This window comes from Xenopus tropicalis, chromosome 4, assembly GCF_000004195.4.
Source record: "Xenopus tropicalis strain Nigerian chromosome 4, UCB_Xtro_10.0, whole genome shotgun sequence".
Lineage (NCBI taxonomy): Eukaryota > Metazoa > Chordata > Amphibia > Anura > Pipidae > Xenopus > Xenopus tropicalis.
Window position 1 is genome coordinate 18,936,013 of NC_030680.2, and position 17,411 is coordinate 18,953,423.

A 17,411-nucleotide genomic window follows, 5' to 3' on the forward strand; every position below is an offset into this window, starting at 1 on the left:
TAAGAAAATAATTCTAATTTTTAAAAATGATTTCCTTTTTACCTGTAATAATAAAACAGTACCTGTACTTGATCCCAACTAAGATATAATTACCCCTTATTGGGGGCAGAACAGCCCTATTGGGTTTATTTAATGGTTAAATGATTCCTTTTTCTCTGTAATAATAAAACAGTACCTGTACTTGATCCCAACTAAGATATAATTAATCCTTATTGGGGCAGAACAGCCCTATTGGGTTTATTTAATGCAGGGGTCTCAAACTCGCGGCCCGCGGGCCATTTGCGGCCCTCGGTACAGTATTTTGAGGCCCGCACCAACGCCTTCTCAAAAGCAATGAATGGACCGCGATTTTTATTGCAATTCAAGGGATAATGCAAGGCACGGCGGGCGGGAGCTGCTGATTGCGGAAATGACGTTATGCCATCATAACAGTTATTATGGGAAGACGTTCTGTGTGCACAATTAGCTGCTAAGGAGCTAATTTCTGCACACAGAACGTCTTCCCATAATAACTGTTATGATGGCATAACGTCATTTCCGCAATCAGCAGCTCCCGCCCGCCGCGCCTTGCATTATCCCTTGAAAGCCAATTTTTTGTGAAATCCCTTATGCGGCCCAGCCTCATCCTGACTTTGCCTCCTGCGGCCCCCAGGTAAATTGAGTTTGAGCCCCCTGATTTAATGGTTAAATGATTCCCTTTTCTCTGTAATAATAAAACAGTACCTGTACTTGATCCCAACTAAGATATAATTACCCCTTATTGGGGGCAGAACAGCCCTATTGGGTTTATTTCATGGTTAAATGATTCCCTTTTCTCTGTAATAATAAAACAGTACCTGTACTTGATTCCAACTAAGATATAATTACCCCTTATTGGGGGCAGAACAGCCCTATTGGGTTTATTTCATGGTTAAATGATTCCCTTTTCTCTGTAATAATAAAACAGTACCTGTACTTGATCCCAACTAAGATATAATTACCCCTTATTGGGGGCAGAACAGCCCTATTGGGTATATTTAATGGTTAAATGATTCCCTTTTCTCTGTAATAATAAAACAGTACCTGTACTTGATCCCAACTAAGATATAATTAGCCCTTATTGGGGGCAGAACAGCCCTATTGGGTTTATTTAATGGTTAAATGATTCCCTTTTCTCTGTAATAATAAAACAGTACCTGTACTTGATCCCAACTAAGATATAATTACCCCTTATTGGGGGCAGAACAGCCCTATTGGGTTTATTTCATGGTTAAATGATTCCCTTTTCTCTGTAATAATAAAACAGTACCTGTACTTGATCCCAACTAAGATATAATTACCCCTTATTGGGGGCAGAACAGCCCTATTGGGTATATTTAATGGTTAAATGATTCCCTTTTCTCTGTAATAATAAAACAGTACCTGTACTTGATCCCAACTAAGATATCAATAATCCTTATTGGTGGCAAAGCAATCATATTGGGTTTATTTAATGTATTATTGATTTTTAACAGAACTGTGGCCTGGTGATCCAAATTGCAGAAAGATCTGTTATCCGGAAAACCCCAGGACCCAAGCATTCTGGATAACAGATCCTACACTTGTACCAAAATGTGAATGAAAGAAAAAGTACAATGCCTTAGAAAGATCATTTTATGTACATGGCAAAAGGTTAAAATGAACAATGAACACAGGAAGACGTGACTGTTACAGATGCATCGTTCATTACAGCCCCCCGGGGCGCATCACTTTCCCACCGGGAACCCCAAATCCTGCATCTTGGCACTGTACTAGCATCCCATAAAAGACCACTTACAAAAAAATAAAGGACAAATGAACGTTGGACTCAGATAACGAGGTGGCACTGGGATATATGGGGGAGGCCAGTGTGCAGCCTGTAGCTCCAAGAAACACCGGCACCAAAATACATATTGCACTAATACTGGCTTATTATTCACAGTTTTCTGCACATACACAGTTTGAAGCTAAAGGAAATATATACCTTATTTATAAGTTCTCTTTTATCTTCCATTGATTTCCTATAGGATTCTATTAGGGAACTGTTCACATTTGGCTTGCCTTTGATAAGACATTCTCCATGGACCCTCAAGGACTATTACCCCAATTAGGGCTTTATTTACACGACTTTAGAGGGCAGTCAGGTCCGGAGTGAGACTCAAAATAGGCCCTGGCATTTCAAGTACGCAGAGGCCCAAACACAGCTTTGCATTGTAGTATTAAAGGGGTTGATCACCTTTCAACTAACTTTTAATACAAAAAAGAGAGTGTTTGCAATTGGTCTTCATTTTTTATTATTTGCCGTTTTTAAATGAAAGAGCTTTCTATTCTGAAGCTCTCCAGTTTGGAATTTTAGCAACTAAAATTGGGTCCAATTTAAACCTAGCAACCAAGCCGTGGTTTGAAAGAGAGACAGGAATAGGAGAGGCCTAAATAAAAAGATAAGAATTAAAATAAGAACAATAAAACTGTAGCCTTGCATAGGAATAGTTTATGGCTGCCGAGGTCACTGACCCCCCATTTGAAAGCTGGAAAGAGACAGAAGATGAAGGCAAATGATTCAAAAACTATAAAAAAAAGAAGACCAATTGAAAAGCTGCCAAGAACAGGCCATTCTAGAACATAATAACAGTTAACCTGAACATGAAGCACCACTTTAACTCAGAGTGGCCCTGAACTAGGACACAAAATAAGCCCTGGCATTTCAAGTACACAGAGGCCCAAACAGCCCCCCCCCCCCCAGCCCAAAAAATAGTGACTGTCTATGGCATCTTACAGCAGCCCCTCTGGCATTTGCCAGAACCCATATTTTTAGGTACTAGAAAGTGAACGACCCCCCCCCCCATTAAAGCTTCTGCCCTATGCATGGGTACTTTGGTGCCTATATACAATATATATCAGGTGTCAGGTGATATCTCATGGATTAAAAAGCGAGAAACAAACAAACAAAATAATGAATTTCAAAGCTATCTTGGTAGATCTGAGGCTTCCGATCGATCCGACATCGGGATTGTGAAAATGTGATCTATGCAAAGTTGGCCAACCAATGAACCAATCAGTTAGCTCTGACTTGGACCTTCCATAAACGCACACCTAAGGAAAGTCTTACCCATAAGGGTAAATACAAATATACAGAAAAGGGACATTCTACACAATATTCTATATTGTTATGGCAACTGTATTAGTAATTATAGACCCCAAGTCATATGGAGTATCTTTTCCCCTTATAAAACTGCTTTGCCCCATCCCAAACAGTCCTGTTGAATCAAGACATGAAAAGAAGAATGATAAAGGCACAGAAGCAACTTATAAACCCACTATATATTCCTTTTAAGTATATTATACCTTATATACTATTTTAGAAAAATAAGATTATCCTTTTGCCATTTCTAGCTCCCTGCTTTGCTTGTGTGTATAGACTGCCACTAAGTGCCCAGCAGCCAGCAGTTAAAGGCCAATTTAACCTTTATATTATACAATATATTCTTGCACAGAGCAGCAATTTGTATTCTGGTGTAAGTTGTCCCTGGAACTCTCTGGAGCTGATTTTTTTTCCCTGCACTTTACATTCTTCAAATAATATTCTACACAGCAGGATTAGTTCTAGTATGCCCATTAGTATCTCTGGTAGAACGCTTACAAACGCTTAAAAAAAGGGTATCGTTACCCAACTTGAGGTAATAAGAGTGTTGGTGCAAATGCAAGGAACTGTGTTAAGAGTCGTAGAAAAGAATTCCCAGTCTGTACAGGCTCCTTGCTCACAATTCATCGTGGTTTCTTGTGAGATCTTCTCCATAGTTGGTTGCTTGACTTCCAACAAACATGTTCCAGTTCTGCAATACTTCCTCCTTAGTCAGCACTTTGTCCTGCAACAAAAATACACATTTTAAGGGAACTATGACTGAATTTTAAATGCAATGAGTTAATGTCACAGCTCAGTGTTTTGTTTTTTTTTGTTTGTTTTTTTTTTTTTTTAAATGGCACCAGGTCTGAAAAATAGGCCCTGGCATTTCAAGTACACAGAGGCTCAAACAGCCCAATAAATAGTGACTTTCTACCAGGCCCCGACTGGCAATCTGTGGATTATGGCAGGGGATTCTGTAAGATGCCATAGACAGTCACTATTTATTGGGCTGCTGGGGGCCTGTTTGGGCCTCTGTATACTTGGAATGCCAGGGCCATTTTGAATTCCAGCCCAGACCTGCTTTCTATGGCATCTGACAGCAGCCCCTCTGGCCAGAATCCACAAATTGCCAGTCCAGGTCTAAATGACACCCTTTTTATTTTATAAACCATCAGTTTTAATATTAAGGTGTACTCAGACATATGGGTTATCTATAAACACTGGGCCAATTTTCTCCTGGGCAGGAACACATTGCAACCCTTAGTAACCAATCAAAAATTTGCATTTTTTAGACAGATGCAGGTAGAAGATTGCTAATTGTTGATTGGTTACTACGGGGTACTGCCCAGAAGCAAATTTGCCCAGTGTTTAAATCCCCAATTGGTTTCACGAGCTCTCTCAATTACCCATATATTTTATATAATTTTCCCAGCTACCGCAACAGTTTTATACCTTATCTAGGTCTGATTCATAGATTAGATGTCTGGCTTCGGCCTGTGCGTGGTCATAGTCCTGAGGAAGAATCCAGTGCCTGATCTCCTCTTTGTCCATTTTCCCATCTTTGTTGATGTCACGGAAATCTGCAAATTGCTCCCGTTCTGTGGCTACCCAATTAGGCTCAGGCTGACCTTCTTCGTGGGAAAACATGTCCGCTGATAAAACAAAAATCAAATTTTCCTCAAAACAAAGCTCCTACTTATCTCAATACAACAGGACAAGAGCTGTTAAAAACAGCAGAACAAATTGATAGATCTTGGCATACGTTTATTAAAGGGGGCACAGATGGCAAAGCCAATGCACAGCTGCTTGCCCCCAATAAATCTGGTTAAAAGGAAGAGGTGCAACTACTGCCTGCATGAAGAAGCCATTAACTATATGGTTCCATTTTGTATAAATTACTACATCAGCTCTGGAAAAGCTTAAAGAAGGAAGGGAAAATAATAGAAAAAAAGAGGAAGAGAAATAATTTCCTCTTTTTTTCTACTGTTTTTTTTCCTTTAAGCTTTACCAGCAATGATACTGTAATTTGTATCTCTGTACGGAACTGTTCAAATATTGGCCTAGGAGGTTTTTCTTTTGTTTATTTTCCAACAGATTCCCTGCAGCACATCTGAGCTACGTTTGAACTTCCAATCCAATGCAACTATTTGATTGGTCTCATTTTTTAATTATTTGCAGTCTTTGAATAATTTAGCTTTTTGATCTGCAGCTCTCCAGTTTGGAATTTCAGTCGCTATATGGTTGCTAGGGTCCAATACAATCTAGCAACCACGCAGTGCTTTGTAAGAGAGACAGGAACATGAATAGAGGAGGACCTAAATACAAAGATAAGAATTAAAAAAATAACAGTAAAATTATAGCCTAACAGAGGCAGAGTTTATTTTTTTGGTTGCTGGGGTCAGTGACCCCCCATTTAAAGGCTGGAAAGAGTCAGAAGATGAAGACAAATGATTCAAAAACTATGAAAAATGACCAACTGAAAAGTTGCTAAGAATAGGCCATTCTGTAACATCCTAAAAGTTAACCAGCCCTTTAACGCAGAGTGGCCCCCTGGACTGGCCCAGACTAGGATTCAAAGTAGGCCCTGGCATTTCAAGTACACAAAGGCCCAAACAGCCCTCCCAGCCCAATAAATAGTGACTGTCTATGGCATCTTACAGCAGCCCCTATGGCATTTGCCAGAATCCACAGATTGCCAGTCTGGGCCTGGCCCCGGACATGAACTGATCTTGTAGTATTCATGCATACTAAGAGACATAGCATGCAAAAGGACACACATAATATGGCTGCTTTTCTATTTTCTGATCATTCTAGAACAATCGGAAAAGTAGGAACTGAGGAGAAGCTGCAGGTCCTCATCTGCTGATACACTGGCCAACATGGTACGTAAGTTGATAAGGTTTTTAGACCTTCTCTATCCCCAAGCAACCGATATCCACAGGACATGGATATCTGTTGGGATCAGTGGGCCACCATACAAATCATTGTATCTGTCTATGTACGGCCACCTTCATATGAACTCATATGTGAAGGGAATGGACAATACAATATATACTGTCCTCTGAATGTGACATTGAATATGAAGAAATGCTTTCCCTTTATGCAAAAAAGTAATTGTACTGAAATATACTACAGTCCTACCCACCAAAAGCTTCACAAATCAGTAATTAACGTTAAGCTCTGCAGACAGGGTAAAGTTCAATCGATGACTTTCTTTAATGCAACAAAACACATTGTTTTTCTAAATACATCTGCGAGTGCCATCAGTGCGCCGGTGATGATCGGAATGGCACGGTAACAGAGACATGAGGCGGCATTCGCGAGACCCGGAATTTACACAATAATGAAAATTGACAACCACCTTGTAATTATACGTGCGTAATGTCACCGTACTGAACTTTAATTACGGAGGAAACTGTAATTCTTTATTCTGATCAGACACTGGGAGCTTTCAAACTTCTACACAAGTAGCGTTTACAAGTTAAAAAAAAAAAAAAAAATACATTACATGGGAGATATGTGATTGGATAAAAATGCAGAATATCAGACTGCGAAGAAAGGTTTCATTATGTCAATTTTTATTTGACATAAAAAAAGTGTAAATGTCACATACCTAAATGTCTATTCTCCCCCCCTCCCCCTACTGCTGTGAAAACGACATTCACGAACAACACCTAAATTAAATGACTTTACCTCTCTCCATTAATGAAACCATTTGGGAAACGCAAATCCTGTCATTACGACGCGGGAAGTTGATTTCTGCAGGGATGTCACATTGTACACAAACAATATACACAAATTGTACCACTTTACTCTAGCGGAGCGAACAGCGGGGCGGCGGGGGAAGCGCCAACTGGGGCCCAACTTTGACCAAAGAAACATTTTAATTGCCAAAAACCCATTAGAACATCTCAGGAGACCGTTTGCCTTTTTCTTATATTCAGATTTGCTTCTGCTTCATTTCCCTCTGCACAAAAGGGCACAATTATAGGTCTATTTTAAGCGCACCTGCATTATTTCAGATCAGATGTATATAAAAACCCAGAGGTTTGACTTCCACAGTGGGAAGGGAACTGTTGTGGCTGAACTTTTATTTTTCCCCTTATTGCTCTTTAGCAGTCGGGAATAAAAAGTTTTGCAACTGGGCAATAACAAAAAAAAAAAAGTGCAATAGCAATTATAACATTCTGAGCTTTACAGGCAAATTTGAATGATATCTAAATATTTGTTACAGTGGGAAAGGGTATATATTTAACATGTACTTCATCTGTTTCATCTATGAATGTTACTTTTGCTTGCTTGAGATGTACTGTTAGGCTACGGTCAGACAGGGTTCATTCTCAGCCTGTGTTGATCAGCCAATCCACTGACCTCTGCTCCCTTGTGTCTGATCGAGATGCCTAGGTGCAGATATATGGAGATAATTTTGGTGCAAAAATGCATACTTGTGTGTTTTAGCACCAAATCTCTGCGTGTCTGCACCCAAGCCAACCCAGTGCGGACAGAGCAGGGAAGCCAGCGGACGGGCTGAAAACACAGGCAAAGAATAAATCCTGTCTAGCAATAGCCTTAAAGAAGACATATTTTGTAAAAAACAAAAAAACAAGAATGTGTCAGTGCATAATACTCTTAAATATAGAAGGAACGTGTTTAGGGCAGGAACCGTTAGGACACACCCACCCGTCATCAGAAACCAAAGCAGATCTATAGGGAGCTCCAATGAAGTGGTCTTTTTTTTAAAGATAATATTAATTTTTAGCCCAAAGTGAAACCAGCTCCATATATAATTCATTATATCCTATATAACTGGAGGGGTTTTTAGTTATGCTAGATCTGCTTTAAGTGTGACTGTGATGCAATTAGGTGCATAGAGGTACAAAAGTTTGGCCGGCAGTTTGGATGTGCCCTAAAGGAATGTAAACACTATTGACTATGTAGCATAATCGTGACTAGTTATTGCTATATTATATATTTATATATCTGCAAGGATCCAACATTATAATCCTAAATCCGAAGACTCTAAGACAGGTAACAGGACAAGAGGAAACAACATTTCTTACCAATATATTCATCTTGGTCCACAAATCCATCCCCATTCTTGTCTATATCTTCCAGTGTTTCCTGCAAAAGATTATTGCATGTTAGCACAAGAAAGAAACTGGAAACCTGGAACTGGAATAGATTTTGTAGACCCTATGACCCCTTTTTAACATTCTGTATGTTGCACTGTTCCCAACTATCTGCCATACCCGGATTTATTCTATACAATCTATATTCATGTTCTTACCAATATCACAATGTCCTTCATGTGTTCAAACTCCTCTGGGTGGAGAAATGAAGTGAACTCTTCCCGGTTTGCTTCTAAATCCCCATTGAGATCTGCCTGTTTGAACCTCCTTTCGTCTCTGGGCAGCATCTTCTTGAAGCTGAACTGTTCGGCCGCATCTTGGAACTCTTCAGGGTTTGCTGAATTGAGACAACATAAATCAGTTGCTTTTACAGCTTTAAAGGACACTATCAGAGGTTGGCTGTCTTATATTCCTATGATTCTTTGAAGGAGAATTAAAGGTGAAACCAGTGGGGGGGGGGGGCAGCCAAAAGTTAGGCACCCCCAGCATGTATTTACTTACCTAATACCCGGTGGCCCGGTTAGCAGAAAACTGCCCCAAACCTGGAGTTCTTCTCACCATGTAGTGATCATCTTCTTCCACTGACTTTCTTTCCGGTGCCAAAGAAGCAGAAAAAGGATTGCTCCGCATGGTGAGGAGAACCTCGGGCTTGGAAGTTTTCAGGAGTATTGGCCCAGGGTATCAGTTAAGTAAGTACAATCACAGGGGGTTGTCTAAATTTTGGTACCCCCCCCGCAGTGATTTCCACCTTCCTTCTCTTTTCTATATATGTTAGTAAAGCAATGTTCCCCATAGAACCTGATCTCATGTTTCCCAAAGGGTCAATACTGCCTGTGACAACAATAATAAAAAAAAATCAAGAGAAAACAATTTTTGGGAGCAGAACAGATGGAGAGAAAACAAGTATATGTTACATTCCCTTGGGGAAAATTAAGAATTTTGCTATGTCAGAATCAAGACCGGACTGGCAATCTGTGGGTTCAGGCAAATGCCAGAGGTGCTGCTGTAAGATGCCACAGCCAGTAGCTATTTGTTGGGCTGGTGGGGAGCTGTTTGGGCCTCTGTGTACTTGAAATGCCAGGGCCTATTTTGAATCCCAATCCAGATCTGATCAGAGTAACAGTCCATTCAATACAATATTCAAGTAAGCCTAGCAGAGTAGGATTATAGAACGTCAGTGTGAAATTGGTGTTGATAACAGAGCTCTCTTAAAAGTGAAAGCACAAAGTCATTCTAAGATAAGGCTAAGGCTTCACTTACCCACATTTCCTATCAATGTCGACAGACAGGAAGGTTGTGATAAAAGCTATTCATTTGATAGCCACAAAATTGCATGTAGTGTTATGGCTGCCCAGTTTTTCCTAGGGAAAGCTCTCTTTATACCAACAATAGCACTATTATCTGATCTAATGTTCAAAAGGGCCATTCTTTTAGAAAACAGCATATTGTAAGCCTGTGTGATGCACCAGTGGTCAGACAGAAGAGTAGGTTCCAAACAGAACCTATCAATGAACATTTATTGTTCTAAGGGCTCTGGCACACGGGGAGATTAGTCGCCCGCGACAAAACTCCCTGTTCGCGGGCGACTAATCTCCCCGAGTTGCCTTCCCCTGCCATCCCACCGGCGAGAATGTAAGTCACCGGTGGGATGGCACACGCAGCGGCGCGATTTCCCGAAATCGCCAAAAAAGACTCGACTTACATGTTCGCCGGTGGGATGGCGGGTCATGACAACTCGGGGAGATTAGTCGCCCGCGAACAGGGAGTTTTGTCGCAGGCGACTAATCTCCCCGTGTGCCAGAGCCCTTAAAGCTGTCATTGCAATGAAACTACCAACTAAACAAGAACATAAAGATTAAATGGGGAAAAAAACAGCTTTTTTATGGATACTGAGTGACGTCCAGTAGGAATCTTCCTGCTGGATTCCAGTAAAACTAGAGACCAAGCACTACACCTAGTTGCCCGTAGCCACCAATCAGATTTTCTCTTTTGTTGTACATGACTTGTATTCAAATCTATTTGCTGATTAGTTGCTAGTGGCAATATCAGTGGTGATGTTTGTCTCCAATGTTAATAAATATGCCCCAAAATGTGTCCCCCTTACAACACAATAGGAAATAAACATACCCAGGTAATACCCATACGTGGCTTGCTTGTATTCTTCCCAGGAGATTGTATTGTCTTTATTAACATCGTAGTCTTTCCACACCCTCGCTACATTCTCGTACACGTATCTCTTTTGTACTCGCTTGATCCAAGCTGTTAGCTCCTCTGTGGTAATGAGTCCATCACTGTCGCTATCAATTCTATTGATGATTTTTCTAAGACGTGAGTAAATTAAGGAACAGATCAAGCCACTGACAATCATATTTATATCCAAACATTACTGTACTAAATTCAGACTTTGTAATAATGCCTGTTTTCCGCAGGAGCAGTAACAGTGCAAAAAGAAACCCAAAACACCATTTCCACCTGAGGCGCCCCCAAAATTTAGGAATTTTTAATTTGAAAATGCAGTTTCCCTTTAATGTGCAATAATCCACAAATAATGTATAGATAGAACAGTGACGGTCTGTAACTTGTAACAGGACTCTAATGAAAATAGCTGTTCTATTTTGGATTTGTTTATTTTTAGGCTTTGGAAATTTAAGCAACCATGCTCCTCTTCTGTGAAAAATGCATCAGCCCAGGGTACATTCTATGTGAGTGCCACCATCTTTGGTTAATCAGTCAGAGATTCCTTGTGATTATCCAGGACTTGCATAGATTGATAAACTTTAAAGCCCAGCTGGATGACAAGAGGGAGGCGAGTGTTAGGGCTCTGGCACACGGGGAGATTAGTCGCCTGCGGCAAAACTCCCTGTTCGCGGGCGACTAATCTCCCCGAGTTGCCTACCCCTGCCATCCCACCGGCGACTTACATAGAGCAAGGACAGCATTTGGTTTGTTGATGCAGTCGTAAATGGGGCTAAGGGCTCTGGCACACGGGGAGATTAGTCGCCCGTGGCAAAACTCCCTGTTCGAACATGTAAGTCGCCGGCGGGATGGTAGACGCGGCGGCGCGATTTCGCGCAAATCGCCGAAAAAGACTCGCGAGTCTTTTTCAGCGATTTCCCGAAATCGCCCCGCCGCGTCTGCCATCCCGCCGGCGACTTACATGTTCGAATAGGGAGTTTTGCCACGGGCGACTAATCTCCCCGTGTGCCAGAGCCCTTAGCCCCATTTACGACTGCATCAACAAACCAAATGCTGTCCTTGCTCTATGGGATTTTCAAACCTACCCAAAAGATATCTGGCTACAGTTGGGCTGACCCTTCCAAGGGCCCCAGACACGATCCAATAAGCTGTTAAGTATTTGATCGAATCCTTTGTAGAGCATTTGGTGCATCCCTAATTATTTGGTTATATTGGCGGCGGGCAATAGACTCCATTTCAACAGCTTCACAGAGTAAGTAGGAAGTTTGGGGCATTCAATCCTGACATTATTGGAGTTTCCTTAAGAAAAACTGAGCATTATTTTTTCTCTATAGGGATGTTCTATAGTGATGAGTACTTCCAGAATGGGCCGGGGGTTCTGGGAAATGGCCAGTTGGCTGCAGGGAAGCAATTATTGCAATGTATAAGTTGAACAAAGCAGTCAGGCAGGCATCACGGACAACTGGAATATTAAAAGGTACTGGTTTAAATTGGACTATTACAGATATGTACTGTATATCAGAAAACGGTTTAGACTGATATAAGGACAGGCTTGTATTTTAGGTGAACATGTTACGATGTTGGAGGGGTGGAAACTCTGTAAATGACTGCAGCCCTCCATGTCAGGAGATAAATATATACATGTTAGGCCTCTGGCAATTACATGCTGGAAGGCTACAGCTGCCACAGAACAGGTGGTATTTGCTATGGTGGCTGCACATACCAGTTATACTCCAACCAGTCAAAAAGTGTCCATGTAAAAAGCAGCCATATCAAATAGCTGCCTGCAATGTACAGATTTACAGGGAATCTGGGTTAAAAACAAAAAGAAAAAAGACAACAATTTTCACCAACTTTAGGTCTTTTTTTTTTATTAATAATAAATATCTCCTCTTTTCTATTCTACATGTACAGCGGAAAGAAAATGTTCTGGGTCATGCTTCTGGGATTAAACCTCAAAGAACAAATATTTGCACATGCTTTGTCTGAGTACAGAACCTGCAAATGCAAATGGCCAAGAGTTTGCTTTTTAAGTGTCTCTGTTTAATGAGTTTGCTGTTAGAGCGTATCAGTGATGATTGTATTGGTAAAATAGTGGTGGCTGAGCCCATTATATATAACGTACCCCCTGCTGTAACTTGTAAAGATATTAAAAGTCACCAAGACATTCCATGGCCACATTAAAGGTACAAGGCTGCAGGCAAAGTGGCTTTATACAGGTCACTGAAATCTGAGGAGCAGTTCATATAGCCCAGTGATCCAGTGGCTCGGGGGCAACATGTTGCTCCCCAACCCCTTGGATGTTGCTCTCAGTGCCCCCAAACCAGGGAGTTATTTTTGAATTCCTGACTTGGGGGCAAGTTTTGGTTGAATAAAAACAAGATTTCCTACCAAATAAAGCCCCCTGTAAGCTGATAGTGTGCATAGAGGCTGCCTAATAGCCAATCACAGCCCTTATTTGGCTCCTCCATGAACTTTTATGATGCTTGTGTTGCTCCCCAAGTCTTTTTACATTTGACTGTGGCTCACGAGTAAGAAAGGTTGGGGACCCCTGATATAGCCCCAGGGGCTATTTAATATAAGAAGCCAAGTTACAATTTGTACCTGGCAAAAAATACGCAAGCTGAACCCCCCCATTCTGGGCAAGTTCTCCAAGACATGCGAGCATAAAAGTGAAAGTCCGCCCACACCTGAGGCTCTCGAGGAATTAAATTAGTATTTTAATTAAGAAGAAAATAACAGAGCTAATGAGTCTGCCTCCTTCCAAAAAGCTGGGTTTAGCAGCTTGGTTTAAAGTTTACACAAAGCACAAAGGCTGGATCTGCCCTGCAGGTATGATCCCAGGGGTCTGTTCAGCTCATTCTTTGAATTGAGACCATTGATGCAGTGCCAGAGCTGACAGTTTTAGTACTCAGTGTGCCACGTTATCAGTTCAGTAAAGAGGAACACTCCTCTGTCATCTGATCACTTGGGAGGAACAAACTCTTAGTGTCAGCGTCGCCATACCTCCATACCTGGTGGCTGGCATTGTGGGTATCTCATATAAACAGGCCATCACATGTTAATAGCTAGCTAGGCAAGTTGTTACTCAAAAGAGCTTACAGTAATAAAGGTAACTCAGCAATGACAAACCTGTGCCATTAGCCATACACAGACTGTTGGTGGACATTTGTGAGTATGTATGACATTTCTTACCCCAGTCTATCTTTGCTTTCCTCGGGGGTCAGCTGATCAAAGGTCTTGGCATCGTCTTTTCCCAGGAAAGCCTCATGGTCCTGTTGGAAGCTCTGATTCTCCTCGGGAATCTGGTTGTTAAGTTCTGGGTCCAGTCGGATCCTCTCCTTTCGGAAGGTGGGCTTGCAGAGGACCTCTCCAGTGCACAGGACTAGCAGCAGGCACAGGACACTATGGGGATCCATCTTCCCTTACACAGCAGAGCAGCACCTGTAAGGATAACAACAGCTGACCTAATGGCGCCCACTGTCCTGCTCACGCCTGTGCTCGCTCATCTGCCACTTAGACTCTCACACAAATACATGGAGTCACAATCACACTCAACCAGTTTTAAACAGAGATCTATATGTCCAAAGTATTAATTCACCTATACCTACAGAGTATCTTCATTCTCACACCCAGCATGCACTTACTCTCTAACATGTACACATACACACTCACCCAATGCCGTACTTCCACTCTCTAGAACCCCCTGACTCTTGAAACTCACATATAACCACACAGACCCCATCATCTGGTCTGCTGGACCCCACTATCTGGGCTCTTACCTATCCATAGCCCCCACTATCTGGGCTCTTATCTATCCATAGCCCCCACTATCTGGGCTCTTACCTATCCATGTCCCCCACTATCTGGTCTCTTACCTATCCATGTCCCCCACTATCTGGTCTCTTACCTATCCATGTCCCCCACTATCTGGGCTCTTACCTATCCATATCCCCCACTATCTGGCCTCTTACCTATCCATGTCCCCCACTATCTGGGCTCTTACCTATCCATATCCCCACTATCTGGCCTCTTACCTATCCATATCCCCCACTATCTGGCCTCTTACCTATCCATGTCCCCCACTATCTGGGCTCTTACCTATCCATATCCCCCACTATCTGGCCTCTTACCTATCCATGTCCCCACTATCTGGTCTCTTACCTATCCATATCCCCCACTATCTGGCCTCTTACCTATCCATGTCCCCCACTATCTGGGCTCTTACCTATCCATAGTCCCCACTATCTGGGCTCTTACCTATCCATAGCCCCCCACTATCTGGCCTCTTACCTATCCATAGCCCCCACTATCTGGTCTCTTACTTATCCATAGCCCCCCACTATCTGGTCTCTTACTTATCCATATCCCCCACTATCTGGGCTCTTACCTATCCATAGTCCCCACCCCCCAGGGACTGCCACCCAAGCATTAACCCTATATTAACACTCACACTAGTGCGGGGGGGGGGGGTATTGTAACTATACAGGAAGAAGACCCCATGAATGCTGGAGGGCCCAGGAGACAGAAGGGAGTACTGATTGCTATAAACTCTGTCTGCCTTTATGGGGAACCCAGAAATGATTTTGCTGTGGGGCCCAATAGCTGCTGGTTCTGCCCAGGCCCCCAGCTAAGTTACCAGGTGGCTAGTAAGGAGTTGAGCAGTGCTGCCTTGGCTGCATATAAATGCCCCCCATTTCTCTGAACCCCCCTCCCAACTCTATTCCCACTCAGCTGACTCTGTTTAGACCACAGGCCCCACAGTTTCCCAGAGGCTGCTCCCCTCTCCTGTCTAATGACACCCCAGCACTGCCAGCCTCTAGCAGAACCCCAAGCACTCGCCTCTCTCAGTCAGGAAACAGGGTCCCCCCAAGAGCAGCAGCAGCTCCCGTTACCGAGCCCCTGGGCCTGCGAGCTCACACAAGCTTCCCCTGGGGGGGGGGCTACCTACACCCAGTCCCGGCAGTCCCACTCACTCGCTTCCACGCAGCGCTAAAAAGGAGAATTTCAAGCTTGGCACTTACTTAGACCTGTAAGTGATGAGAGCCCAGCCTGGCCAGTCCCGTTAAATGTTACACTTTAACCCTCCTCTGTTTCGCAGCCTCCTATTGGCGGGGTGGGCGGAGCGCTGGGAGGGGCGAGGTCGCCACGTTGCAGTGTGGGCACTAGTATAAGGGATAGGATTGGGGCTGGTGTATTGATATGTATAGATAACGGTGGGCACTGGGCAGGGAAACAAGTGAACTGGTTTGATTTAGGGTTAAGTTCTATATCTTCTGGGAGCTGCATTTATTTGTATGCGCAGTTACTACAGCCGCTTTTAGGGTGAAGACAGAGCTACTAGTAGCAGCAACTTGTCATGGATACTAAAGTAGATAATTGTCTCTATCTATGTTTTAGCAGAGACAGCTCTCAGTATTGTCTATGGCAGGGGATTTTCTGGCATTTAGTAGCTGTGAAAATGTAGCTGCTACTAGTAGCTCTGTGTGTCTTCACCCTTAGTAATATATTGGTGGTTCTGTATGTGCTGCGTGCTACTGGTGATCTTAGGGCAGTGGCATATGGGGAGAATAGTCGCCGCAATAGTGAAGATTTATCGCAGGTGACTAATCTCCCCGACGTCCATATGCATTTTGGTAGAAATAATATAAACGCAAACTATCTACTGAATGGTAGTGTGTTGGGGGTATCCTTAATGGAGAAGGATCTAGGGGTTTTTGTTGATAACAAGTTGTCTAATTCCAGGCAGTGTCATTCTGTGGCTACTAAAGCAAATAAAGTGCTGTCTTGTATAAAAAAGGGCATTGACTCAAGGGATGAGAACATAATTTTGCCCCTTTATAGGTCCCTGGTAAGGCCTCACCTTGAGTATGGGGTGCAGTTTTGGGCTCCAGTCCTTAAGAAGGATATTAATGAGCTGGAGAAAGTGCAGAGACGTGCAACTAAACTGGTAAAGGGGATGGAAGATTTAAACTATGAGGTGAGACTGTCGAGGTTGGGGTTGTTTTCTCTTGAAAAGAGGCGCTTGCGAGGGGACATGGTTACTCTGTACAAGTACATTAGAGGGGATTATAGGCAGTTGGGGGATGTTCTTTTTTCCCATAAAAACAATCAGCGCACCAGAGGCCCCCCCTTTAGATTAGAGCAGCGTTTTTCAACCGAGATGTTGACTGGTGTGCCGTAGGCAGGGCCGCAATTTTTACTTTCAAAGGGGGCCCGGCGATGCTACAGTTTTTCTTAGTAGCTCGGGCCCCCTTTAATAAAATCCGGGCCCTGTCATTGGTTAGGCCCCGTGTGTACGGGTGATGTCAGTACGCACGGGGCGCAACGTTATAAAAGGGCCTGTGTGCGGTCGCGTGTAGGCAGAAGTGCAGAGGCGGCACGCCTGAGGGATACGAAGATGCTGCTGAAGCCACCGGAGAAGCCGCCGAAGAGCAGAAGTAAAATGCTGCTGGGCACCAATTTATTAGGGGGGGCCACGGGGCACACTGACTTATGGGGGCACTGCTGCTGGGCACCAATGTACTAGGGGGGCTGGCTCTTGGCACCAATGTAATAGGGGGGCACTGCTGCTGGGCACCAATGTACTAGGGGGGCACTGCTCTTGGCACCAATGTACTAGGGGGGCACTGCTGCTGGGCACCAATGTACTAGGGGGGCACTGCTCTTGGCACCAATGTACTAGGGGGGCACTGCTGCTGGGCACAGAGTTAAATTTTTTTAACATTTTCTAATGGTGGTGTGCCTCGTGATTTTTTTCATGAAACAAGTGTGCCTTTGCCCAAAAAAGGTTGAAAAACACTGGATTAGAGGAACAGAGCTTCCATTTGAAGCAGCGTAGGTGGTTTTTCACGGTGAGGGCAGTGAGGTTGTGGAATGCCCTTCCTAGAGATGTGGCAATGGCAGACTCTGTTAATGCCTTTAAGAGGGGCCTGGATGAGTTCTTGAACAATCAGAATATCCAA

The 17,411-nt window shown here is 43.2% G+C and overlaps 1 protein-coding gene across 4 annotated transcripts; it reads right to left on the reverse strand.

Annotated features, from left to right (window-relative positions):
• Nucleotides 1–1,614: 1,614 nt before the first annotated feature.
• Nucleotides 1,615–15,513, reverse strand: rcn1 (reticulocalbin 1). Of its 4 annotated transcripts, none has more exons than XM_012961125.3 (7): nucleotides 15,423–15,497; nucleotides 13,642–13,890; nucleotides 10,378–10,571; nucleotides 8,409–8,587; nucleotides 8,182–8,242; nucleotides 4,574–4,773; nucleotides 1,615–3,863 (listed from the first exon to the last, which is right to left on the reverse strand). In XM_012961125.3, exons 2-7 carry the CDS (start codon nucleotides 13,863–13,865, stop codon nucleotides 3,756–3,758), a joined length of 966 nt encoding a protein of 321 aa, XP_012816579.2. In that variant the 5' UTR covers nucleotides 13,866–13,890; nucleotides 15,423–15,497; the 3' UTR covers nucleotides 1,615–3,755.
• Between the last annotated feature and the right edge of the window lie 1,898 nt (nucleotides 15,514–17,411).